This window comes from Gasterosteus aculeatus, chromosome 11 (assembly GCF_964276395.1).
Source record: "Gasterosteus aculeatus chromosome 11, fGasAcu3.hap1.1, whole genome shotgun sequence".
Taxonomy (NCBI): Eukaryota; Metazoa; Chordata; class Actinopteri; order Perciformes; family Gasterosteidae; genus Gasterosteus; species Gasterosteus aculeatus.
Genome location: NC_135699.1, coordinates 12,615,602 through 12,641,176, shown reverse-complemented (window position 1 = coordinate 12,641,176; position 25,575 = coordinate 12,615,602). Strand labels below are relative to the sequence as shown.

At 48.1% G+C, this 25,575-nt stretch overlaps 2 protein-coding genes across 4 annotated transcripts in view; one reads left to right on the top strand and one right to left on the bottom strand.

Moving 5' to 3' along the window:
* Nucleotides 1–12,086, top strand: part of rai1 (retinoic acid induced 1) — a 48,009-nt gene extending 35,923 nt beyond the window's left edge. The window contains exons 2-5 of one of the 2 annotated variants that reach the window (XM_078083847.1): nt 69–6,638; nt 6,857–6,950; nt 8,040–8,089; nt 10,404–12,086. In XM_078083847.1, the coding sequence (XP_077939973.1) occupies nt 153–6,638; nt 6,857–6,950; nt 8,040–8,089; nt 10,404–10,412 (6,639 nt within the window). In that variant the 5' untranslated portion in view covers nt 69–152 and the 3' untranslated portion in view covers nt 10,413–12,086. Of the gene's footprint in view, nt 1–63; nt 6,639–6,856; nt 6,951–8,039; nt 8,090–10,403 lie in introns of those variants that run through there. The other variant, XM_040191037.2, reaches the window with a different exon arrangement.
* Nucleotides 12,087–12,541: 455 nt separating this feature from the next.
* Nucleotides 12,542–24,571, bottom strand: srebf1 (sterol regulatory element binding transcription factor 1). Of its 2 annotated transcripts, none has more exons than XM_040191038.2 (19): nt 24,207–24,571; nt 21,790–22,353; nt 20,630–20,796; nt 20,402–20,539; nt 20,091–20,309; nt 19,881–19,995; nt 19,507–19,664; nt 19,173–19,392; nt 18,883–19,067; nt 18,479–18,740; nt 18,192–18,358; nt 17,808–17,976; nt 17,604–17,712; nt 17,318–17,427; nt 16,716–16,890; nt 16,405–16,570; nt 15,413–15,628; nt 14,847–14,958; nt 12,542–14,286 (listed from the first exon to the last, which is right to left on the bottom strand). In XM_040191038.2, the coding sequence occupies exons 1-19, from the start codon at nt 24,310–24,312 to the stop codon at nt 14,066–14,068; spliced, it is 3,579 nt and encodes a 1,192-aa protein (XP_040046972.2). In that variant the 5' UTR covers nt 24,313–24,571; the 3' UTR covers nt 12,542–14,065. The 2 variants fall into 2 exon arrangements, with proteins under 2 accessions (XP_040046972.2, XP_040046973.2); XM_040191039.2 differs by having other exon boundaries at nt 19,173–19,389.
* Nucleotides 24,572–25,575: the final 1,004 nt, after the last annotated feature.

Below are 25,575 nucleotides of genomic sequence, written 5' to 3'. Positions count from 1 at the left end.
ATTAGCGTCAGCACTAACCCTCACAATTTTTCTCTCTTTTCTCTCGCCATCTTTCCCCCTGCCTTCAGAACCCCTAACCCCCCTCCCCCTTTCCCCCTTTCCTGCCTCACCTCACCTCCCCCTCCCAGCTCTGGCTGCAGACGGAGAGAGTAATGCAGTCCTTCCGTGAGCGCAGCGGTGGTTACCACAGCAACCAACCCTGCTACCAGCAGGAGCCCCATGAATTATCCCGTCTGGAGACCTACAGACAACATCCGCATCATCCCCACCCCCAGCACCCGCACCCGGGCCCCGGTCCACATCCAGGCCCAGGCCCAGGCCCAGGCCCGGTGCACAGCAGAACAGGCTATGAGGCTCATTCACTGGTGAATCCCACAGTCATGGCTCCAACTGGAGGAGCGGGAACTGGAGGAGGACCCAAGGACTGTTACAGCCAACAAGCCTACCCTGGTTACCCAGGAAATGGTGGAGGGAATGGGAGTGGAAATGGGGGCTCACCACCCTCGCAGGCCAAAAAAGCCTACAGAGGAAGCAAAGTGCCCCCACCAAACCCAAGTCAGCACTTACAGGGTTCTGGGGGCTATACTAACCACATGGGCCCTGGGAGTTATTCAGCACAGTATATAAGTGAGGGCCAACTCCAGCAGAAATGGGAAGACTCTGCTCAGTTAGCACAGTATGACCAGGAGTTGGTAGGGCGCATAGAGGCTGGTGGTACCTCTACACCTGGCTCCTCCCAGTACATAGACCAGAACATGCTGGGCCACTCCCAGACCCAGTGCCACCAGCCCTCCACCCCGGCCTATACAAGCCCCCACCATCAGGCCCATCCCCCTAACCCTGCCCCCTCTCCTCTGATTTACCCCCAGAGTCACCTTCACTATCCCCAGCACTCAGCCTCTCCTTCGCCATACATGGAAAAGTGCAGCCCTATGCCACACTGTTATAAAGGCTACAGCATTCCGCCAAATCCACAGTACAGCAGACAAATGAGCAGCCACAGCAATCTGAAGCAAGGGGGTTACAGGTCAACCTCCAGCAGTTATGGCTACCAGCAGCCTTCCTCCAGAGTTTATGAGCAGCAGCCCCCTTTACAGGCCATGACCAACCCCCAGGAGCCCCACCCTAAATACCAGCACTACAGCCAACCCCAACAAAGCTACTGTCTCTCCGAACTATCTGTCAGATCACCAGAACAGTATTATCAGACTTGTAGCCCCTCCTCAAGCCACTCTCCAGCACGATCTGTAGGACGCTCCCCCTCGTACAGCTCCACCCCTTCACCACTAATGACAAATCCAGAGTCATTCCAGTATGGCCAACCTCCCATGACCCCAGGGCCAGCCTCTTCTTCGTCATCCTCTTCAGCTGGCATGCAGGATCAAACCAGTACCAATAATATGTTGATGCCCCCTCGCTCACACCCCTCACCCAACGTGCCCCATGCCGCCCCACACAGCTACACCACTACACCGCAGGTCCCCACCATGAAGGAACGTTTCTCAGAAAAGTTGTTGTCAAATCCCAGCTTGTGGAGCCTGAATGCCCTCACCTCTCAGGTAGAGAACATATCTAATAATGTCCAGCAGTTGCTGCTTTCAGAGGCCCTGGTGGCCAACAAAAAAGGCGGTAAGCGCAGCAGTGGAGGTAGCAATAGCAGTGTTGGAAGCGGAGCATCTATCAAAAAGGTTGAGGAGTACAAAGGTCCTCCATACCCAGATGGAGGTGGTAGTGTTGGTGGAGGCCCCATGCAGGACCCTTACTCTACCCCACAGCACCAGGCAATGCCCATGGAACTCCATGAGGGAGGCTATTCCAGCAGTAGTGATGAACAACTGGAGAGGGGGTACTACTACTGTGGACAGGGCAGAAGTCCAGCACAGGCCCCCAGTAACACACAACTCAGCCTGGACACAGCCTCATCATGCTCTTTGACATCACCAGATGATATGTCCACCAGGTCTGGAGACTCGGGACTACACAACCTTACCCCTGACCCTAGTAGAAGTCACTCAGGGCAAGGAAGGGACGGCATGAATACCCCAGTGAAGAGCATTGGCGATGAGAGGTCCCCTATCAGCATTACAATCCCCAGTCCAATGAAACAAGAAAGGGATTCCCCTTCAGATATACAACAAATCATTGAGCCTGTTAAAGAGAACTTTGAAGAATCAGCCTGGACAGAAAAATCAGCTGACAAAGAGGAGGTATCAACAGATAAATCTCCTGACAGCGAGAGATATTCAGACACTGCTAAATCTACAGATAATCTGGAGAAATGGTCAGATGAAGAGAAATGTCCAGCCCTCTACAGTAAAGTATACAAAGGACTGACAGAAAAAATCTACTGCTACAAGGAGACAATGTATCAAACAGTCCACAGCAAATATGACCCTGACACACAAGACTCAGTTGTACAGTCTCCAGCAACTCTTTCTGACTCCAGCCACAAGGAACACTTTGGCCCTGAGATGAAATCCGAGGCGTTTAAATCGGAGTCTCCAACTGCATCGGAGAGCTCAGTGAAAACATTGCCTTTCATTTCAAGGGGTGACCTTGAGCAGGATCAATATTCCACAGAGAAAGAGGACAGCTCTGACAACACCTCTCCAACCCCCCAAGTTGAAGCCTTGGATGAGAGCAACTCAGACAAAAGAGAGAGCAGAGATGAGGAGGATGAAGAGGATGATGAGAGTGCACAGGACGAGGTGGGTGGAGAGGGAGAAATACAGAAACAAAAACATGCCCTTTCCCCCCCTCTTTCTTTAGATGTTGAGGAGGAACTGGAGGAGGGGCGAGGGGATTCATCGACTGAGGACCATATTAACAGACGTGGGCAAGAGAAGTCATTTGGGGATCTCTGCAGCAGGACAGATAGTACAGAGCTCCATACTGACACCAAGTCTGCAGGGGCGCCTGCCCATCAGAATGCAGCGGGTGCTTGTGCAAGAGAGTCAGCCATTGGTGACACTGCTCCTCAGCCTCAGTCTGCTATGCCAGTGTTCTCAGCTCTTAATGACAAGACACCTCCAACTCAGGCCAGGGATCATATTGATCACAACGATGCGAAAGTGCTGGAGCCAGACTCTCCTCAGCTGCCAGGGAAGTCGATACTTCCCTCAGCCCCTTGCTGGGCAGATACTCCTCCCTCCCCCAAAAAGGGCGACGAAGACATGGAGCCTGGCATCAGCTGCGCCAGTGCAGTGACCCCCTTGGCCAAGCCAGAACCTGTGGCCCCATCTGCGCAGCCAAGAGCATTTGGACGTAAGCATGCAAGGGGCAGAAGGGGAATTATCCATTCTAGTGTAGGAATCAGGCAACAGCTAAACTTTGAGAGTGAGGGTGGAGGAGAAGAGGAAGGAGCCCCCTCGCCTAGACAGAAACCCTGCATGCCTCCAATAAAAACTCTGTTATTCTCGGATCCAATGGACCAAGCTCATCTTGAATCTATTGTGAGCCAGACTCCCAAAATGCTAACTGATGGTTTTTGTTCGAGGATGTGCACTCGCTCATTCAATGCACCAGACTTGCCACCCAAAGTTGAGCCTCATGTGAAGCGAAAACCAGGCCCAAAACCAGGTCCAAAGCCTGGGCTCAAACCAGGGCCAAAACCTGGAACAAAGTCAGGGCCAAAAACGGGACCAAAGCCAGGTCCAAAACCAGGGCTCAAACAAGGTCTTAAGCCTGGACCAAAGCCCGGGCCAAAACCTGGAACTAAACCAGGACCTAAACCAGGACCAAAACTTGTGCCAAATGAGTCAGAGCTTCTCGAAAACATTGAGATACCTGTGAAACGTAAACCAGGACCCAAACCAGGTTCAAAAACTGGGCCAAAATCTGGATCAAAACTTGGTCCAAAACTAGCTCTAAAACCAGGGCATAAGCCTGGACCCAAGCCCGCAGAGGTTTTGCCCCTCGATGACACTGCCCCCATGAAGGCCTCAGTGGGTCGCCCTAAAGGCTCAGTTTTTAAGACAAAGCTCGTACAAGAAGAAGAAACCATTCAACCTTTGACAGGACTGCAGAGCAAGGTCAGGAAGAGCCCAAAAGCTTCAATATCACAAGTAACCCTCAACGTTAAACCAGTGAACCATGACGAAAAACAAGCAAACCACGAGGTAAACGCTCCACGCAAAGAGGGTAAGAACATGGTCTTAAGATCCAGAAAGCCATCGCAAGAAAAGCTGGCAAAAGTCACAGGAGAAGATATTCTTACCCAGACACGAACAGAAATGAAAGCTACTGATGATTCTCCAAAAGTAGAGGAACATCTTACTATGGAAAAAGCTCCAACTTCTATTCCCAATGCTGTCAAAAATGTAGATATTCCAGCAGACGCAACAGAAACATCTGAAGAAAAGACATTGTTTCCATTAAAACGTAAACCTAGCCCAGAAATGTCTACAACACCAGCAAAAAAAAAGAGGGGTCCCAAGCCGAAACCAAAATCCTCATCACCACAAACACCTCTAGAAGAAAAGGCTTCTTCAACACAAAAAGGTAAAGGTGTTCATGGCCCCAGAAAAAAGCGAGGGCCACCCAAAAATGTCTCTGTGGTCACTCCCCCACCCAAAGACACTCCTCCAAACATCGGTGAGATGGACTTTAATAGTGATGTGCCTGTGGTGGCCCCTCAATGCCCCACTAAAACAAAGGTTCTCCCCCCACGCAAAGGCAGGGGACAGAAATACGAGGCCATGGTGCAGAAAATTACATCCCCAAGCTCAAAGAAACACCTCCCTATTCCCCCGATGGAAAGCAATCTATGTGATGATGTGACAGCCAAGGCTTTGCCTCAACTTGTCTTAAAGGAAGGTGAGCCAAGTATGCTCATAAATAACATTGAGGTGATAGAGGGAGAAGTGAAAAGCATAGATTCTAGACAGGTAGTACTGGAACAACGTGAAGACTCATTAAGAAAGAATGATATGTCACAAGAAGGAGAAAAGCATGAGGTGAGTCTGGAGGCGTTAACGGCAGAGGAGTTGAGACAAGGGATGGAAACACAGATTTTGAATAAGGAGGAGACGAGACAAGAACACATTAAACCAGGGATACAGCATGAAGTCGGGGCTGACAAGGTTTGGAGCTCAATGGAGGCCCCAGCTGAAGTCAGGCCTCCAGGAGTGTGGACACAACAGGCCTCAAAAAGTGTATCGTCAGCTCCCACCAAGTCCACGAGAACTAAAAGGAAGAGATGGGCCATGGTGGAGAGCACAGATGCCTCAATAGTAGCCTTGGAAGCAGGGAGCCTAATAGTTACAACGCCAAGGTTAGCAAAGCAGAGGGCCATAAAAAATAACCATGAGATGCATCTAAAACAGAAGAGAAAGAAAAGGAAGGGCCAAGCCCCTCTAGAAGAACCAGAGGCAGTTGAGGAGAAAAATTGTGAAACAGTAGAACAACAACAGCAGAAGGTAGAAGAGACGGTAACACCCACAGAGTCCTCAATACCTTTGCCAATCAGCGCAGATGAGATTACAGAAGCCCCCCAGGTAACCAGCACAGAACTCGTTCAGAAACCTAGAAGAGGCAGAAAACCATCGGCAAATCTAGCTCAGAGGAAACGGGGCAAAGCCTCGCCAGAGCAGATTCCTGGAAAGCCGATGAAGGTCCACAAAAAGCCTGGGCCTAAACCTGGGATGAAAGACGCCATGGAGGTTATTGAGGCAGTAGTAAGGGCGGCAGGATGTGAACGGGCCGTAAAAGAGGAGAGAGAAAAAGAAGAGGTGGAGAGAAGGGAAAGAGAAATTAAGGAAAAAGCAGAATCAAGTATTGAGGGTCCTTCAGTAGCAATGTCAGAAAAACAGACGGAGATCATTTCTCTGAAGAGAATCAGGCGCAAACCAGTCCATCAGAGTTCTAAACTATCTTTCTGTCCTTATGTTCGAATTAACAACTCCAGAGACTTTTCTTCTTGGTGCGCCATTGTGAACAAGCCCGAGGATGCGGTGGTGTTCCAGAGACGTAGAAAAAAGGGCATTCTCAGAATGAGGAATCCTTTCACAGTTGCAAAAGTCGTGCCACACGCTGCTGCCATGCTACAAGGACCCTTGGTGAAAAGAGATCTCATTGACAGGTGCCTCACATGTTGCCTGTGTGGAAAGCCAGCAAATTACAGAGACTTGGGGGATTTGTGCGGACCTTACTACACGGAGGATGGCGTTCCACGGAAATTGCTGACAGTCTGCCCCACAGAATCCATCAGGGAAGATTCTCAGAAAACAAATGACCCCAATGGAAGCAGCAGTGAAGAACCAAGCTCCTCAAAGAATGAGGGGGAGAGCAGCACAGAAAAGGAGGACAATTCAGAGACCACCACCCAAGAGGGAAGTAGTAGCAGGCACCATTGGCACTACCGGCGGGCAGAGAGAACGGAGAGGGTGGGTCAGGAGGGTGGTCCTCGAAGAATAACCCTCCGAGAGAGGTTCAGGAGAATGAAGCAGCTCCGGGCGATCAGTGCAGCGGCCTCGAGTGACCGAGAGGGTGGGGACAGTATGTTCGAAAGGCTACAAATGGAGGCAGAGGCCAAAGAGCACTGGGCCCATGAAAACTGTGCCATCTGGACCAAGGGGGTAATTATGGTAGCTGGGAGGCTATATGGACTGAGGGAGGCTGCCAACAACTCAGCCCAAACGGTACGATAGCAATAAACAGTTTATTCTGAAATATATGCATGCGGTTAAGCTAAAATTAAATGGAATAACATGCAGCTTCTTCAAAAAACTGACCCTAACATTTTGACATGTTTTCCTTCTCTCCTGTCTCTTTCTATCCCTGTGTCCCTCTTTCGGAAAATGTGTTTGTTTCTTTGTTGATTCTTGGTCCATATGTCCGTTTGTCTAACTAACCCCAGAGCTGCTACAAGTGCCAGATTGTGGGGGCGTCCCTCAACTGCTGTTGGAGAGGCTGCTCTCATAAATATCACTATGTCTGCGCCAAAGAAATAGGTAAGCGGCCGCAGTGAGAGGACGAAGACAGCAAAAAAGCGATGAAAAGGGGGAGAAAAGCCAGGGAGACGGAGGAGAAATAAGGAGGAAAATTGGGAATAAGAAATTGATTTTGGCTCGGGACGGTCGTGGGGAAGGAAAAAATAATGCATGTTGAAAAACAAGAGCAATTAAAAGAGAGGGAAAAAAAGAGGGTAGACAAAGTGCAGGTTAAAATAAGTGAAGGAAAATGCATTAGTAACATTATTGAGTGTGAGAAGAAAAGTCTGAGAGTGCTCGGGGAGCTCAAACGAGGGAGGGAGGGAGAGAAAAGAGGTAGGGAGCCTTGAATAATAGGGATGATGAGGGGAAAGTGGGATCCTAGGGTGTTCAAGAGGGTGAGCGGGGGGAGAGATAGAGGCTGGAGGGTGCGTATGCGCATTATTGACCACGACCCCTGTGGCTTTGTCCATCCATTCTGGTGTGTGTGTGTGTGTGTGTGTGTGTGTGTGTGTGTGTGTGTGTGTGTGTGTGTGTGTGTGTGTGTGTGTGTGTGTGTGTGGTGTGTGTGTTTTACAGGTGTGCCCTCCTGTCCCCTGCTCCCTGCCTGAATGCTGGCTCTAATGCTACTCCCTTCAGTGCCTGTGTATGTGTGTGTCCCTGGTCAATGTTGTCAAAGCGAGGGTTGTGTGTGTGTCGTTGTATGGCCTCCCCTTCCCATTACCTCATGCCAAGGAAGTACCGTGTGAGGATTAGAAGGCCTGCCACGTCTGCCTTCAGCCAGCGCGAGGCCTCTTTTCAATCCCGCTGAGTGCACGGGCCACGTCCGACTGTCTGCCTGCATCACAACTCACCCACTCAGTATCACTCCCTCTCGCCCTCCCTCCCTCTCTCTCTCTCTCTCTCTCTCTCTCTTTCTTTCTCTCTCTCCTTGGCTCTGACTTTTTCTTTCTTATTTCACATTGAACCCCTCACTGTGTCATTTATCCGGGGGGGTGGGGGTGCTTGGTTGTTATGTGCATTTGCCTCAAGCTACTCGTTTCATTCATCGTTATTGTCTATCTGCGGCACTCTAGTTTATTCCTTCTCTTTTCTTTTTCTCCCGCCCAGGCTGCACATTCCACGAGGATGATTTCTCCATAAAATGTCCTAAACATGAGGTAAGAAAAGAAAAAAAGCCAATCCTTGTCAATCCTTATATCATATACTGTATTCTATCAGTTGTTAGGGTTCTAAACCCTTCAGCAAAGCATTACTGCATCCTGCTTTAACAATCAGCTATGCATAGAAGACAGAATGAGGAGTGGAGATGATTCAGCATCACCCAGGGTAACAGTAGTGGCATTATTCATTACCGACATTAGAGCTTTCACGTGTGTCCATGTAGAGTTTTAGGTTTTCCATTAGAACATTTATAGCTTCTCTCCTCCAAGCTGTGCATTTGGTTTATTTTCACCCCCCCCCCCGCCACCCCGCCTATCACCAAAAGAAAAAATAGAGAGGAGTTCACACATTTCTGACACAAGCCGCGGCACCACTGCTGGATAGGTGATACATTGCCGGGACGAAAACATAACTGTCAGCTCTTGTTGAACGGAGACGGAATCAGAGGAAGAGACACGAGCGCCCACGTTGGTGTTCGTTGCACACCTGTATTGACTACCTGATCCCTTCCCATGCACGGGCATGACCTCTTCCTGGACGGACCAACGTTTGGTGACCAGATCGATATGTTCCCAATGACCTTGGCAAGCTCTCCCCATATCAGGCACCAGAAGACACTCCCTCATGTGCCCTTCCTGTGGTGTCGTATGTCGTCGCCCACTGTTGTGACTGCAGGCCTCTGCCATTAGAATGGGTCTCCGTGCTGGTATCAATGTGGACCAACCACGCGTCACAGTCGACTCTCCTACAAGACAGGCGCCATCTGGTGGTGGCTTGCTCACACTGCAGCGCAAAGAGGAAGGTCAAATGCTGAGGGGTGGGGGGGGGGGGGGAGTGGAGGGGAAGAGATGCTGACATTCAGCAGGGAGCAGCGGTGCATTGAGGCAGCAGTGGCTTCCTCCCTCCCTCCTTCCCTCCCCTCCTCTGCATCTCTCCCCCCCTCCCTCTTTCTTTCCTGTTCTCCTCTGTGCAGACTGACAGGGATGAAAAGCTGGCTGCTGATCAAAACACCCCACCCAGCATCACTGCCTGCTATCCTCCCCACATGCTCTCTCCACCCTTTCTTTCTCCCTCCTCCTCTTGTTATCCCCCCCACCCTCAGCCACCCACCCACCCCTCTTTTGCTAGCGCGCCCCCCTGCTGTTCCGGCTCCTTCATTCTATTCACCCCTCATCTCCTGCGAGCTCCCTTCTTCCTCTCTTTCAGTCATCCTCCCTTCATCCCTTTCCTCCATCTTTCCCTCTCATCTCCTCCTCCCCCCGCCCCTCCTCACCTCAACTCCCACGTCTAGGCGGCAGAAATAGAGTACGTGAAACGGAGAGAGAAAAGGGAGAGCAAGACAGGGAGAGGGATTGTTGTTCGCGGGCAGAGCTGTCATGAGCGGAGGGATCTGAGGGTCTGTGTGTGGGTCTGCGCAGCGCCAATTTCCGCTGAGCAGCCTAATCAAAGGGAAGAGCAGGCACATGCGTACACGCACAAATACGCACAACAGCCCACAACCACGGGCCCCGTCTGAGATTCTCCCTCTGCCGACGCAATCACACACACACACATGTTGCTTATAGCTGTGGCTTCCCCAGAGCAAAGGGACACGCACTGTGTGCGTACACACGAGTTCATTAACGGTTTACCTGTAAGCGGATACGCAGAGAGACAGACAGGCAGGCAGGCAGGGAGAGGAAAAAACCCGTTTAGTGCTGCGGCTGAGTGGGAACAAAAGACGAATGGGGGCAGTTGGATCAGACAACGAAAGAGACGGGGATAGAAAGAGAAAAGAAGGGCAACCAGAGAGACGGGCGGTACTTGGTGATGGAGGGATCTGTGGTTTAAAAGGAGTGAGTTACTCCATAAAGGTAAACAGAAAGAGGGGGAGAAAACACAAAGGATGAACGAGAGATACTGGGGCGCTGCGGAGGAGGAGGAGGAGGAGGAGGAGGAGGAGGATGAGGAGGATGAGGGGAAAGAGAGCAATCCGGCACCAGCTCAATTAGTAGGCGTTCCCGCTGTGTCTTTCAAGGCGGAACATGGTCCACTGGCCAGCTGCATCCATCTCCTGTACACGTCTGCAGACCTGCACGGAGGCCGCGACGACGGCGCATGCAAGAGCACACACACATGTGAGCTCCCACCTGCAGTTTACCTGCGCGATCTGTACACAAACTGCAACTCTCCCCTTTAGAACACACAATAACAAAGGCCCCTGCTCTGCAGTGCTGTGTCGCAGTCACCGAGGGGACACCTAAACATCTGGCACGGCTCGTGCTTTTTCCTTCCTTTTTTCACGTCGGCCTCTCTTCCCGTCTTCTGCAGGACCTGTAAGATATTCACCACCTCCACCACTCAACGCCACCTCTCGGGCCAAGCAAGCGAGGGCCAAAACAAAGACGCTGTCCACAACAGCCGCCTACACACCCAGAAGACACACGGTGATGAGTGATGACGGACGGGCGCGCCGGCCACCGGGGGAGGATTAAAGGCTGCCACGAGGCGGAGCTAACAAACCCTGGAGGACGGCTCCGCGCGGAGAAGCTGCCCCCTGAACTCGGCCCCCCGGAGATGAGTTGCCCCATACTGGAAGGCAGAAGGCAGCGGGACTGTTAAACGGGAGGATAGACTGCGCTTTAGAGACTGGTGTGCCTAGAGCCCAGTGCACAGGTGGGCTGTTTGAAATGCAGAGCAGGGAATGTGAGTGTGTGTGTGTCTGTACGTGCGTGCGCGTGTGTGTGTGTGTGTGTGTGTGTACTGCCTTCGGATGGGTTGCTATCATAGTCAGACACCTGGCGGACACTGATTGGACGGGAGCATCCCCCTGGCCACCTTGTCTGTTGGCCAAGAGGTGCGAGTGTGTGTGTGTGTGCGTGTCCGTGTGCGATAACCACAATGCGATTCTACAGCCACATCGTCAGTGTGTTTGTGCCTAAGTTCATCTCTAATTCAAGATGTCATTTGATCAAAAAAAAAGCAGCAGCCAACCACTGGATGTACTATCTCAATGTGTGCGTTTGTGTTTGAAACAAGAGACGAAATGAAACAAAAAAGGAAACCGTACGCGATGACGCGCTTCACAGGTTCTAAATATTCTGATATTGAAGAGTTAAGAAAAAAAAAATGGACAGTATTTTAATATAATGCTCTTATCTTCGGAGATGTATTTTGATGTGCATTATGACTATACGGCATCATTGCGTCACCCTTGGTATATGTCAGGCTTTGTTGTAATTCAGAAAAATTTAAAATAAAATAAAAAGAAGTTAAAAAAAACAAAAAAAGGTAGCTCTGTTTAAGAGTGTAACTCCATTTCAACTGTGTGCACATTGAATATGTACAGAAGACGCCGCCATCATCACTCGACAGGTTGCAGATCAGGGTCAGAGGGTCCAACCGGGGGTCATTTCACATCACCTCTCATCTATGTACAGTTCAGAAGTATTACTGTTGAACACGACGTGCGATTATTTCACCTACCACAGCAACTCCGAACGATTTACAGTTAATACAGATTCCACATCACACCGATATCAAATGTAGCCTCCCTCACTCCATGCTAAGTAACAATGGCCTGTACAGGGTGTCAGTCTAAGTACCGGGCATATCAAAAATGAGACATATTAAAGTATTAGAGCATAAAATAAAGTGCAAAAAACACCACACCAAACGTTCCCTTTTATGAAGCTCATTATTTAATGGTGTATATAAGTATTTGATGCTGTTTAAATGTAAGATGTGATGTACTAATATAATTGTGTATAGTATTTCCTAGAGATGTTTATTTTCTATAAAATGGAATATGTTATTGCTTATAAAATGTTATTAAAGAATCCATTGATGAAAAAAAGAACCTTTTTTGGGAATGTCACTTGTCATAAGCATGCCGTTTTATTGATTTTCATGTCTATTTGTTTGGAATCGATGACACAGCATCACTTTGTTTGAAATGTTTTTTGTAACGCCAATGTTAAATATACCAGCACCTTTCAATGCTGCTATGACCAACGCCTGCTCTTTTTGTCTTTACTGAACGTGCACCAACATCAACACACACGGGACATGCAATTGGGACCGGGGAGGTTGTGATCAATATTAGTCAATGGGGAAGAAAAATGAAAAAGTCAAATTTCATGCCGCATTGACAAGCGCTCCTCCAGACTCAAATCTGATATTAATACAATGTTAAGTATTCAAATTAGAAACATGACAAATGCATTGAAGAGCAACTGTTACTGATATCAATTAACTTTGCCCTTTGCTTACAAAAACACTGTTCGAGATTAATTACAGAAGAATTAATTTATTCTTTTGAAAAACTTTTAATCCCATTTTGCATGTAACCACATGACCTACTTTAACGGAGGGAGACTGTTAATTACTTTGATCACCACCATCATGTTGTACTAAACCATGTATCATCCCCAGCATTAAAATGGAGAGTACCACAGGAAACACTTTAGTCTTCTTTACAAAATGCTTTAATATTTACATTCATAAAAATGATGAAACCAAAGAACAAGTGATAAAAAGATGTTAGTTATGGGAGAAATGAATCTTTTAGAGGTGGTTGCATCTCATTCATCTCAATCCCACATCTTTCAGTCTTTCACATTAGTGACACTCTAAAACATACCGTTTCCAGGATAAAAACACATGCCAACCGTTTTTTTTTTCCACTCTCTGAAAAAACAAGGTTCTCCAGAAGCATTAAATTAGAAAGACTGAAAGGGCAAATACTGCCATTTTGTCAAAGAGCTATAAAGGAATAGCAGAAGATTCGCTACAGGCCCTCTTTGGGAAAATAATGAATTAAGTTTGCAACATGTAACTTGTTGCAAAAGTGCCAAAGGTTGACGTCATGGTTCTAGTTGCCAGGATTGGAGGCTGCCAATTACTTTTCATATCATAGTTGCATACATGTCAAACAGTGTAAAAAGGGCAATTAAGTTAGACGATATGACACTTTCTCCGCTCGTCGTCCATCATGGCAACACAGACCTGTATGATTTGGGCCTGTGCAGATTCCACCAAAGACAACAGGTTTAAGGGGAGGAAAATACGCATCTATCACACTGCTTATGAAAAATAGAGCTCAATCAAACATGTCATACAGATTATAAATACATTTTAAAATATGTACACTGCAAAACAAAGTATGACCTCTATGAAAATAACTTCGTAAAGCCATATTATTACACATCTCATTGAAATCAGGCCCGCGGGCCTAGTGCAGATAGAGACGCAGCGCTTGTACAGCGGGTCACCTCTCAGATTACCTCCGGTAAAAACATGATTCAACTTTAACACTATTTGAACAGCCTGCCGGGGGCTCCCCGCTGAGCGGGACAACGCACAAGGGACCCGTCACTTTTAAGCCAATCAGGACAGACAACCATACTCCTACGCAAAGGTGCATCTCTGCCAAAAATATTGTGGGTGGGACTATACTGAATAAGTGCGGGGCAAGTATCTCGGTCATGTTTTAAACGCACACACACACAAGTCACACTGCACGGCCCACTAGGAGGACGTGACGGCGCCTCTCGGTGGTCAGCCTGTGGCACTGCAACACAGTCTCACGAGGTGATTCAGCTTGGTATGTAAGCTTCCTTTATTCTTCTAACAATCCAGAGCAACAATATAATAAGTGCTTCCTCGTGACGGACAGTCCAAAAGGAAAATGATTTCAGCGTGATAAGAATCTGGATAGCTTGATAAATGTGTTCAATGGCTGCAGGCCAGGAAGCCACAGGCTGTTTGCTGGTCTCTTCGGTCAGTGTGTTTTTGTATTTCAGAGATGCTTGTACGTACACACACACACACACACACACACACACACACACACACACACACACACACACACACACACACACACACACACACACACACACACACACACACACACACACACACACACACACACGCACGTCTCTCAGCACCTTCCCCCACCTCCATTCCCTCCCTCCCTCCCTCCCTCTCTCTCTCTAGCTGTTGGTGACGGTGGTGCCGCTGCCCAGCTTGATGATCATTTGCTGGCAGTCATGGAGGGTCCTCTTGTCTCCCAGCTTCTCCAGGGTGCGGGCCGCATCCGCCAGCATGCCCACCCTTTGGCCCGGGGCCGACAGAAAGGAGGGGGGAAGGTAGCGGCACGCCAACATCACAGCCTCCGCCTGCTCCCGCTTGCCTGGCCGCGTCTCGCACTCCTCTGCACACAAATATTGTTATTACAGCTATTTCAGGGGAGCTTTTCGATGTCCAGACTTATTTAATTACTGATGGGATTAAGTGTTGAGAACAATTGGGCAAAACAAATGAGCGGCTGATAAGAGCGACTGATTACAGACATTTTGTGTCTCGACTTTTGTTTAAAAAGTTGAAAAACACAAAGAATTGATGTAAATTGATGCAGAGAGAAAAGCAGAATCCACAGTTGAAGTTGATGAGTAATGATTTAATTTACAGCTCCCGGATTAGAGTATGATACCAGAAAACAACAATTAGGATTACGCTGTAAGAGCCACTCATACTCCCTACTCAGATACCAATACCAAGACTGAAACTAAATATCCATGAGGTTCAAATCCTAAACAGCAAATACGGCTATTTCTAGATCATATCACTACTCAGGAAATTATGGTTATAAAAAAAGAATACAATTTGCGATGTCTAAGAGTAAAAGGTTTATCGAAACCATCCTACACGCAGACAGTTACTCGTGCAGAGGGGATGAAACACAGAAGTCGACATAAGTGCGTCCAAACACACCTGTCTTGGCTCCGGGCGTTGCCCTGCGTCGCAGCGAGCGGTCCAGCAGCTGGTGGGTGCGGGTGGGACTCGCTCCCGCCATCAGCCTGGCTGTGGCTTCATGAAGGAACAACTGGAACGAGGAGTAGTGAGGAGAATGACTGACACATAATATTCAGCTCTACCTCAGAGAGACTTTGAAGCTTTGTGAACAGCGCAGTTAAACTCTTGCCTCGGGAAATGGGGGGGTTGGGGGGGTCCCAGCAGATTTCAACAGATAAGGGTATCGTGCAAATACGTGCACATAAAGAGGATGTATATGTTATGTGCTTCTCCTGACGTGTTTCTATTTTCCAGGCGCTCTTCTTTAAGTGAGGATTTTAAGTCCCTGTTTGATGAGTCATGGTTATGAATGCCTGACGGTGTGTTCATCTTGTTTTAATAATTCCCAGTGCATGTTAGACTAGGAGGAAAAAAACATTAGAAAAAAGTTTGAACGTATGCCAAACAATAAAAGCCCCCAGACTTTTAACTTTTTAGTCTAAAGTACTTGCGTAAAGAGTAAGGAATAATACGGTTATACGTACTCTTCGCATTGCAGGCCTGAAGCTATGAGCCAGCTTGCGTAGGGAACTGAGGTCTTGCTGAAAGCCTTGGAGCTCCGGTGGGGACGCCTGGTGGACCCCCACCGGGCCGCCGGTACCCACCGGCCCAGACGCCACCGGACCGACCACCTGCTGCTGCAGGCGCCACACGTTGGTCCTCATCACCAACAAGAGATCACACAACAGCAACTGGACAACCTAGAGAGAGAAAGACACAACCGGAGGATACATTTTACTGCCTTAAAGTAACATCGCTGACAAATGACCCTGGGTACGGAAATGTGACAAAACATAAAAGCTATATTTAATCGTGGTGGCTGAAAAGGCGCAATGTATCCGTTTTAGACGTCATATTGAGGAACAATCACATAAAGACATTTTTTTTCTCTAGGACACCGGTTACCAATTTGAAAAAGACAAAACGATATTTGTTTTCCTGGACAGCAGAGAGATTTAGCCCAACATGAACCTCAACAGAGCTCTACTCAAAAGTTATGAGTCATTTTCCACCCCCACTATGTGCGTTCTGCTGTTCGTGGCCCAGCTCCGTGTTGCACTGCAGGTGCATTGCACTCCGCTGAGACACACATGCAATGCAACTACAATGCACCACAGCTCTGGCCGTAGACGTGCACACGCTGTGCGCTACCTATCCACCAGCATCACCATCTGCCGAATGCCAGAGGGTAGGACACCGCTGCAGCAGAGAGCCGCCGCCGCCACAGGGGGATTCGCAGGCTGTGCTAAAGTGTGTGGCTTTGAATTGAGGAAAGTACGTGTGTGTGTGTGTGTGTCCTCAAGTGTATGCGTGAAGGGCAATCTTCTGCGTTTAGAATTTGATACACGCACACGTGTAGGGACATCTGTCACTAAGAGCATTCATGTGTTCAAATTTCTAATGCAGATGCTGTGGCCCCAACAGAACTTGACTTTAATTTGCCAAGATCTGAGAGCGTGCGCGCGTGCGCGTGTACCTTGTCTAAACTGGAGCTGTGGCAGTGTGGTCCTAGGTTGAGGCTGTCTCGAAGCAGGGCGCTGGCCTTGTCGCTGTAGCTCAGACTCAGCTGGCAGTTCTCTGGCTTGGACAGCAGCGCCCGCACGGCCCTGAATGTGTTCAGACAAGTCTTGGGAAGAAGACTCCTGACAGAGAGAGGGGAGTGGGGGGAAAACAGACGACACACGGGTTCAACAAGGGAAAATTTGTGCCGGTTCTCTGCAGCCGAAAAGGTTACGAGACAGTCTTAGCCTGGCTGCAGATGTTGCCGCATGCGCCTGTCCAACTTACTCTGCGTTCTGCAGACTGCGGGGCAGGTGCTCAACAGTCGGATACAGTCTCTCGGCCGCGGCGTCGTCTCCTTGGAGCCAGTTGATGATCACCACGGTAACCGAGGACCACCACTTGGAGTGAGGGTCACAAGTATTTTGACCTCTGAATCGATCAGTTTCTTCCCTCTGGCATGCTGAGAGAAAGACATTTTGATGACGGCCTCTTAAGGGAAAGGTACTCTATTTAATAATCGGCCCACACACACACACACACTAATACTGTAAGCAACTCTCTGCCAAGAAAAGTCTCTTATTAAAATCCCTGCACAGCCTCCTTTTCCCTCCCGCTTCTCAAGGTGATCACCGATCTGACAGAGCTGAAGATAGATGAAGCAATCTAGCAGACACCCCCTCCCCCCCTCCACCTCAACCCCTTTCGCTCAGATCTGTGATCAGTGAGGACAAAAGGAAAGTGGAACTCAAGCCACTCAATCTCTCAAGTAAAAAAGAACTTTCTCAGTGTTTTCTCTTTTTTTATTAACACATTAAAGAAATCAAACAAACATTGTTGCCTGTCAACTGAATTATGGTACTCAATCGACAGTAATAACAGCAACTTACCAGTCACAGTGGCCATGTTGGAACCAACAGCAAAGGACTGGGAGGTGCCACCAGCGGCATCCGATGCGCTAATCAACAGCTGGAGGTACTCCAGGGCATCGGTGTACTCCCTGAGGAGAGACATTGGTTACTTAAGTCGCCACACAAAGACTTTTTCCAATCAGTCGTTTGTGGTAGTCCATTATTCTATGTTTATTGTTTATTGTAAAATAATGGTTCAACCGTGAGATTCTAATAAGAGAATCCCTCAAAAACATTTATTTTTGAAAGCGCTTCGTTCTCTCACCCTTCCCCCTGGCTGGGGCTTTTCTCTTCGTGAGGCTGAGCCACACAGTACAGAGCCTTCTCCAGGAGATGCTCCCTGAAAGCCTGAGTCACCTGGGCCAGAGGATCCACTGGAAAAGGGCCAACAGACCTTTAACATACAACTGCCTCAATGCACATCTACCAAACACACATGGAGCGGGTACTAAGTTTTTCCTGCACTGACCAGTATTGCCCGCCTGGCTGTAGATGCTTTCTTTAGGAGTGCTGCGAATCGCCCAGTCGCCGTCCACAAAGAAGCGGTGGCCTAGCGGGTGACACAGCCACTGCATAGCTGGAGGCACACTGCCACTGGAAGACAGGCACGCCTGGCGAGCGCTGCTCAGGAACACACGCTATCAGAATAAAACGTTCAGTCAAGTTCCTCATTTTCACGTTGTAAAAAAGTCCAATGTAAAAGGAATCAAGCCTGAGGTCATTGACAGCTATGTTGTTTTTTTTATTAAACATGGTGGTCAATCAAAAGCATTTGAACTCTAAACAGATTAAGTACTTCAGCATCACGAAGAAACAATCAAATGAATACACATGCGCAATATAAACAACTTACAGAGGTAAAATGAAGGATTCTTGGCATGCTGGCTTTGACCCGGAGGGCTGCAGAGACGTAGACCTCAGCCAGACTGGCTACAGGCAGACAGGAACCAGCACACTCTGCCAGGTTCACGGCACTCAGGGCCATGTGCACTGCTGACAGGTGGCTACCATTCAGCTTACCTGTATGCACAGATATACACGACAATTTACAAGACAAGAAAATAGGATCCAAATGCTAGGACACCTTTCAGCGTCAGGTCTCACAAAACACTGATTCATTTTTTCCCCCTTCCAACTGACCTGTCATGTGTAGCTGGTGCAGGCGGTGGTAAACAAGGGCGGCATCCCGGCTGCTTTTGGAGGCGTCCTCCTTCAGCGGGCGGTCAGATCGCAGCCCTCCGGCCCTGGCGGCCAGCCAGCGGCCCACCCAGAGGCGCTGGAGGCAGAATCTCAGCAGGGCCCAAAGGGCAGCACAACCCAGGTCCAGCTGCGAGATGGGCAGGGGACGACCAAGAGCCTTCAGACATGTCCACAGGTTCTGACTGGCCTGGGCAAAATCTCCCTGGGGAAGGTGAAAGAGACCAGTGATGATGACAGAAGAAAATATACATAGGGCCACAGATCTTTATTTTGGAATGTGATGCTGAATTTTAAGATGATCAAATGTCTCCAACATTGAATTTGTTTGTTGTACAAAAACCTACTCTTGCTAGGTCCAGATCAGCCTGCTTGCGGTGCCTCCAAAACAAGACGGACGATCCAGAGTGCGGCCTGGTTACGGGCTCTCCATACACCAACAGTCGGATCAGAACCCCCGACACCAGAATGCCGTTCAGCAGCCACACCAGTATCGTGGGCAGCATCCAGTCCATCCAGCCCCACGAGTCGGCTAAAGAAAACATTTCCCTTATCATCAAACAGAATCAGATTTGTACGGGATGTCAGACCGGCTCATTATTGTGACACTTCCTACTTGCTGGTGGCTACGTTTTACCTGCCACATCCACTCCCAGGACGCTCCGTCCTGCGTGATGGGTGGCGGAGGCCGGGGCGCTCGCGGCTGAGCTGCCGCCAGATGAGCAGAGCAGGGCGGCCAGAGGGTTGAGGGAGAGAAAGAGGAAGGTGAAGGTGCACAAAGCCATGCGGGAGCGGTCCAACATGCCACCGGCGCTGCCGCCTGCTGCTGATCCCTCCAACGTGGCCGCACTCGACTGCTGAATAAAAGACCACAGAGAAGCATATATGTCATATGTAAGCAGGGGGTTAAGGGGCAGTTGACTGATTTTACACTTACTAACACAATACAAGACTCTATTTTTGGTCCTGACCTTTGTGTCCTCCCCCATCGGACTGTCAGGCTCAGAGTCACTGCCACAGTGGGAGAAGGAGGTGGGGGAGCCCACATCGGAAGCCGGCGGCGTCGGCAGCTCATTCTTCACGTCGGCCGGTCCGTCCACCTCCATGGCAACCAGATCCTTGAGAGACTCTGATGAAGAGGAAACGGGAAGAAGTCAGAAGGGCAATAAACGGCACAAAAGTAAAAGACAGCTTCAACCCACAATTTCAGTTCTGTCACTTAAAGATAACAGCAGCCATCAATAGACATCATCACAAAAGAGGTCAACTAAAAAGACCCGCTTTCAAGAAAAGAAATTGCAGAGAAGCTGATATGGAATAACACAGACAGGTTTTTGGCACGTACTGTCTTTCTGGGCTGCCATTTTAAAAGCCATGTTCTCCTGTTTGAGCTTCTGGTTGGTCTGCTGCAGGTAACGGATGTAGTCGATGGCTTTTTTTAGCACTGCAGACTTGTTGAGCTATGAGGAAGTATCAACATAAAATATAGAAGTTTAGTTTCTTCACCTTCGCAATGCGAATGCCAGATTTTTCGGTGAATTAAACTCCTTCCTACCTTGGCCTCAGTACCCGCCACCAGGTCTTTGAGCTCGAGGATTTTGTCGTTAATAGATGAGCGGTAGCGCTTCTCGATGGCGTTGTGGGCCGTGCGCTTCTCGCCCTTGTACGGCAGGCCGAGCGGCTTGGCGCTGATGGCGATGCGGTTGATGGGCAGCTTGTCGCCGTCCACCATGACAGGCATCGTGGTTAGGATGGTGCCATTGCCCATAAAGGCCTGAAGAGGTAAATGAAGAACGCAGTAAAATAAGGAAGGCAGTTATCAAAGTAATGCACAGTCAAATCATGTCCGCTCATTGTCTGGCCTACCTGCAGCGAAGCGCTCTGCACGGGGGTGGTGGTGGCCAGGGATGTGCCAGAGGCCATGGTAGTGACAATGCAGGGGTCGTGCTTCAGGGTGGTCAGCAGCAAAGACTCGGCCTTGATAAACTGGGGTTGCAGCAACACCTGAGAAGGCGCACACAAGTACCGTGAAGATGCACAGTTCAGCTTCTGCTTCCGTAACACACGTTTGGACGTTCTGATTGACACACTCACAGGTACTTGCTGCACGTGAGTCGCAATGCTTTGAACCGGGGGACTGGCTGACGTGACCAGGGGAGGAGACGTGGTGGTCAGCTGAGCCTGGATGGTCACTGGCTGAACTCTTGGAGGGGACGATGACAAGATGGTGGCGGGTTTGCTCACGCTGCTGGGACTGACAGCTGGAAAACAGTTGTGGTAAAAAAAGAAATGTGTAAAAGCCTAAATTGAAGGACGTAGAATTTAATGAAATACAGACACATCAACGATCCGCACAGTACCTGATTTTAAATGACACAATAAAGCAATAAAGTGAAGAGGCAATTTGTGAATTGCTTCCTCCTAATTATTGCACTATAATTAAATACCGCTGTAATATTTCAACACATTTAGTGGCATTGGACTTTGGCAGGCAAATTACCAGTCAATCATATCAATTTTGAAGTTGATCATTATACAAGAAGAAATTACAGAACAATATAGTATTGTGGTATCAGCCAATATAAGCCACTTCAAAATATGACTAGTAATCGTTTTACTACGATGATGTGGCAGTTAGTGAACACTTGTGGTTGTCAGATTAAATGTTGCAATGTGGAGCGATACAAACTGTGCCACTCAACGATGTGTAATGATTCAAACAGAATCAAGACCGCAAACATTATCAATAGATTCAAGTGATATCTATATAAGACAAATGATATATTCTAATGTGATGAACCTTGTTTCTAACATATTTTGGTAATAAGTGTTTCCACAAGTGTATTGAAAAGCCAGCCAGATAAAGAGAGACATGTTTTCAGTGACCTATTCAGCACAACCACTCTATGACGGTAAAGAAAATATGAGATGGAAGTATTGGTTTAAACGTATAATTAGTTATTAACACTGAACACAGCATTGGGTACTTGTTCATAAATGACTGTAAAATGCTAATGCAATTGCCGTGTTAACCCAACTAAAACAGGACACCATCAGGTGGCAGTGTCAACATGGTTGCTGCAGATGTGTAGAAATGGCGCACCTATACTCACATATAGAAGACTGCTACAGAATGATCCCTGAAGAATTTGCGCTGCTCTACCACTTTCAAAATCGGACATCTGTATATATCCTGTACTATCTAACTTAAAAGCAACAGCATTAACCCATCTATGTCATCAAAGAGTGCTTACTTGTGTAGCTGTTCTGGGTGATGTAGGCGGTCCGGATCTGCTGAGGCGGCGCCTGAAGTTGCGTCTGCGCCTGGGGTTGGGGTGCAGGCGAGGCAAACGGAGTTTGGGGCGTAGAGATGAAAGCGGAGCTTGGTGCTGGTGAGCCATGAGGGGAAGCTGCCTGTGATGGGACAGGCAGGCTGAGAATGGGCTGAGGCTGCTCCACCTGAGGCTGCCTGAGGCTCTGAGCCTGCTGCGCTGAGGCTGGCTGTGTCCTCTGTGTGGCGGTGGGAACCTGGGCCAGGGGGGACTGCTGGAAGGTTGGAGGCTGGAAGGCCTTGTCCGGGGTGGAGGAACTACGAATGATGGGAGGGCCCAGGAGTGCGTCAAGGTGTGGGCTACTGCTCAGGATGGAGGACGACAATGATGGTGCAGGAGGTGTGGTCGGGGGGGGTGGAGCCAGAGATGTGGTGAGGGACTGGGACAATCCAGGAGGCTCTTCGCTAGTGGGAGGCCCCGTGTATGGAGGGTTATCAAAAAGTCCTCCAAACTCCATGTCTTGGTGGCTGATGAGCTGTAGCATGTCTGATTAGAGGGAGATAAAAAAAAAAACATACTGAAGACAACTTTTCAGTAGCAGACAGGATCTCCTTTATTTCCATCTGCACTGCTTGTGAACCATTCATCATTCCAGATGTACAGTGTTTAATATATCAGAGAGCCCTGGATCAAGTAAGTAAGGTACACTTAACAAAATGTGTATTGCAGTAGGAGATAAGAATGCAGCAATTTTCCCAAGAACCAGCTAATGTCAGAATAGGGAACTCAAATACAGAAACAATACAAAAAATCTAAATATTAAAAATAAATAAGAGAAAAAATAATATTCCGATTTTTTTCCCCTTCAACCTAAAATGAAAATCACCAAAGCTGGGACAGCTTAAAATAGATAAAAGAATTTACTGTAAAAACAGTGTGTGTGTTGCTTGTTGCTTTGTTGCTTTCCATACTGCATTAGAAACAGGATTCAAATACAACCTACATTTGAATGGATGAATGAATGAAACCTATTCAGAACTCGTGCTGTCATACAAAGTACAAAAGCTGTGGGCAAAACAAGCAGAACACTAGTCAAATGTACTGCATTGGTGGGACAGAAAAACTAAATAATTTTGACCCAGGGGTTCTCATTAGCATGATTTGAACATAGAAAAAGAAAATTGTTTTATTATTTTATTTGTACTCCATTCAAACAGCGCTTGTTTAATGGGAGATGCTTATAAATTCCATCTTTCTCTCAAATTGACCAAATCTGTTTTTAAGTCTCCAATTGGGATGGTTGAAGCTCAACAGGATAAGAGTGTGTGTGTGCGTGTGTGTTGTGTCTGCGGAGAAAAGCAGCACCCTGGATTTAGTGTTTTGTATGAGGTGATCGCTCTTGGCCAATCAGAGCGCTTCTCAGAGACTCGCGACGCCAAGACAGGAAGAAGGAGCGCGCGCGCCGTGCGAGGTTACCATCGAGCAGCAGCAGCGAGGTTACTGCCGGTCAATGCGGGATGAGCACTGCGCGGCTCTGCACTCATATCGTGAAACACATTTTTTTTTAAAAGACCTATGCCTGTAAAGTCTTTGAAGGGAGAAGAAAAAAAACAGTCTACGCCTTGTGTATGTATAATTATGTTTGGTTTATAAACCTGCGTTGCATCAGACGAGTGATCAGAATGCGACTTCTATAATGTCTACGCCAGTATTAAGCTAAATAAATAAAGATATAGCGTTAACATTAATGCAAACCTTAAGCTGCACGCCTCAACAACAAACACGTGGAAATACATGCAACTTTAGCAAAGCAACGTTACATAGTATGCATCGAATTTAAATTCTCGCAAAAATGTAACTTATAGATATTTTTGAAGTGGGTCAACCGACGCAGTGAACCCGACTGTGAGCGATGAACGCGAGTAACCCCGGTCCCTGGAGCGGTTTAGGGGGGGCGGGGTGCCCTCACGTCTACCCAGCAGCATGTTAGCCTAACCGACTAGCTTAGCTAACCGGCTACAACATCGCACGGTGGCCAAGTTCTAAACGGTGTGGGCAAGACACGGCTCCGTAGACGCCGCCGCCCGTTGCCCCCCTCAGCCGGCGTACCGAGAACACTGACAGGCTGAGCCGTTAACGGGGGCTAACGTCCCGTAGCCGATTAAGGATTTTTCGAAGCTAATTAACGCTGTGACGTGAGCTTGAAGTCCTTCAAATTGGTCACTGCTGGTGCTCAATGAATCGAGTTGTTAGAAATGGGCAAACAAGTTAAATTAAAAGGACGCGCATGGCATGGAGCGTTAACGGCGGGTCGCGAGCGGTGTTGTTGGTCTCAACGTAACCGGCAGTTGTCAAACACAAGCAACGTTAGCTGACAAAACACCGTTATATTCTCTCACCATCGATGTCGCTTAAGAGGGCCGTGTCAATGTCGCTGGGGTCATTTAGCGACAGTGTTGGATCCAGATTATCCAGCGAAGGATCGTCAAAAGACAGGCTGTTCATCTTTACTTTTGTGCCTGGCTTTTCGGCGTAGACTTGACTGGCTGAGGAGTCGCTCAGAGACGAAAAAAATAGGGACCCTCTCGCGTCCTTACATTTGCCAAGACGTAAGATCCCGAGGCTACTTGAGATGCGGGCAGAGTGAGCTGCAACTTTGTATTGATGTGTCAATTAGCTGCTCACTCCCACCCCCATGATGGTCCTGAGAAACTTGTTACACCGAGCTAAACACTGCAGCTCATTCAGTGCAAACGTGCTGCCGGCTGCAGGATGAAGAACACGCCCAGCTGATTGTGAGCGACAGGCTTGCCAGCCAATCCCTGCCTCGGTACCGGATTCCCACGTAGTTTCTCAGGGATGTTGTGATTATTTGACTGAAGAGATGACATCATGTGGAGCATGTGCTATATATTTTACAATAAAGAAAACGCACATTGAAACATTACCATTCATGTGCTCAACAAACTGTATACAGGATTAAAAAAAAACTCTTCAGTCTAATTTACACGTGTCCACTGTGTATAAATGGAATATATTTTCTATAAACAAATAAATGAAGCCGTGCCCTTCATCTAATCACTGTGTATACCTTTTAATATCATGCATATATTTCAGGAAGCTGTGTTTTGAGGGAAACAGCATGGACGTGTTTATTGTGGTTTCGATCCTAACAGCCAATGAGAGCGCAGCATGCGTAAGTTAATATATGTCAAGTTTGTTCGACCCGAAGCAGCAGCTCCTCCTGTAGAACCAGTGAAAATCGACCAATGGGAAGCTCAGGAGCCGAGTGGGGTGATCTGACGTCACATCTCTCGTTCTAGTGATTACATCATGTATTTCTATCTTTGAACAGTAGCGGCAGCAGGGAAATAACCTGAAGGGTTACAGGTGAATTTACTAAATTAAATATGGAGGTTAAATGGTCATTTGGGGCCGAAAACATGAATAATGGATACTAAATATGTTCACTTAGTACAGTTAGATATCTTGCTTATTATGTAAAGTATTTTATCTTCCAGTAAAAATAAACTTAAATTATTAGCATGAAACATTATCATGGCATACTTCATTTACGGATCAGCATCAGCACACTTAGTGAACACTAAGGGGGAACTCCACAAAAGCATGGTGGGGAATCAGGTCAGTGACCTAGAGTAGCACTACAAAGTTATCCTAGGCGAATGGAATAAAATCAACAGCCAGTGAGCGAACCTGGTGATGTTGGTGATGGGGTTCGTGTGTAGACACACATCTTATTCACGTTCG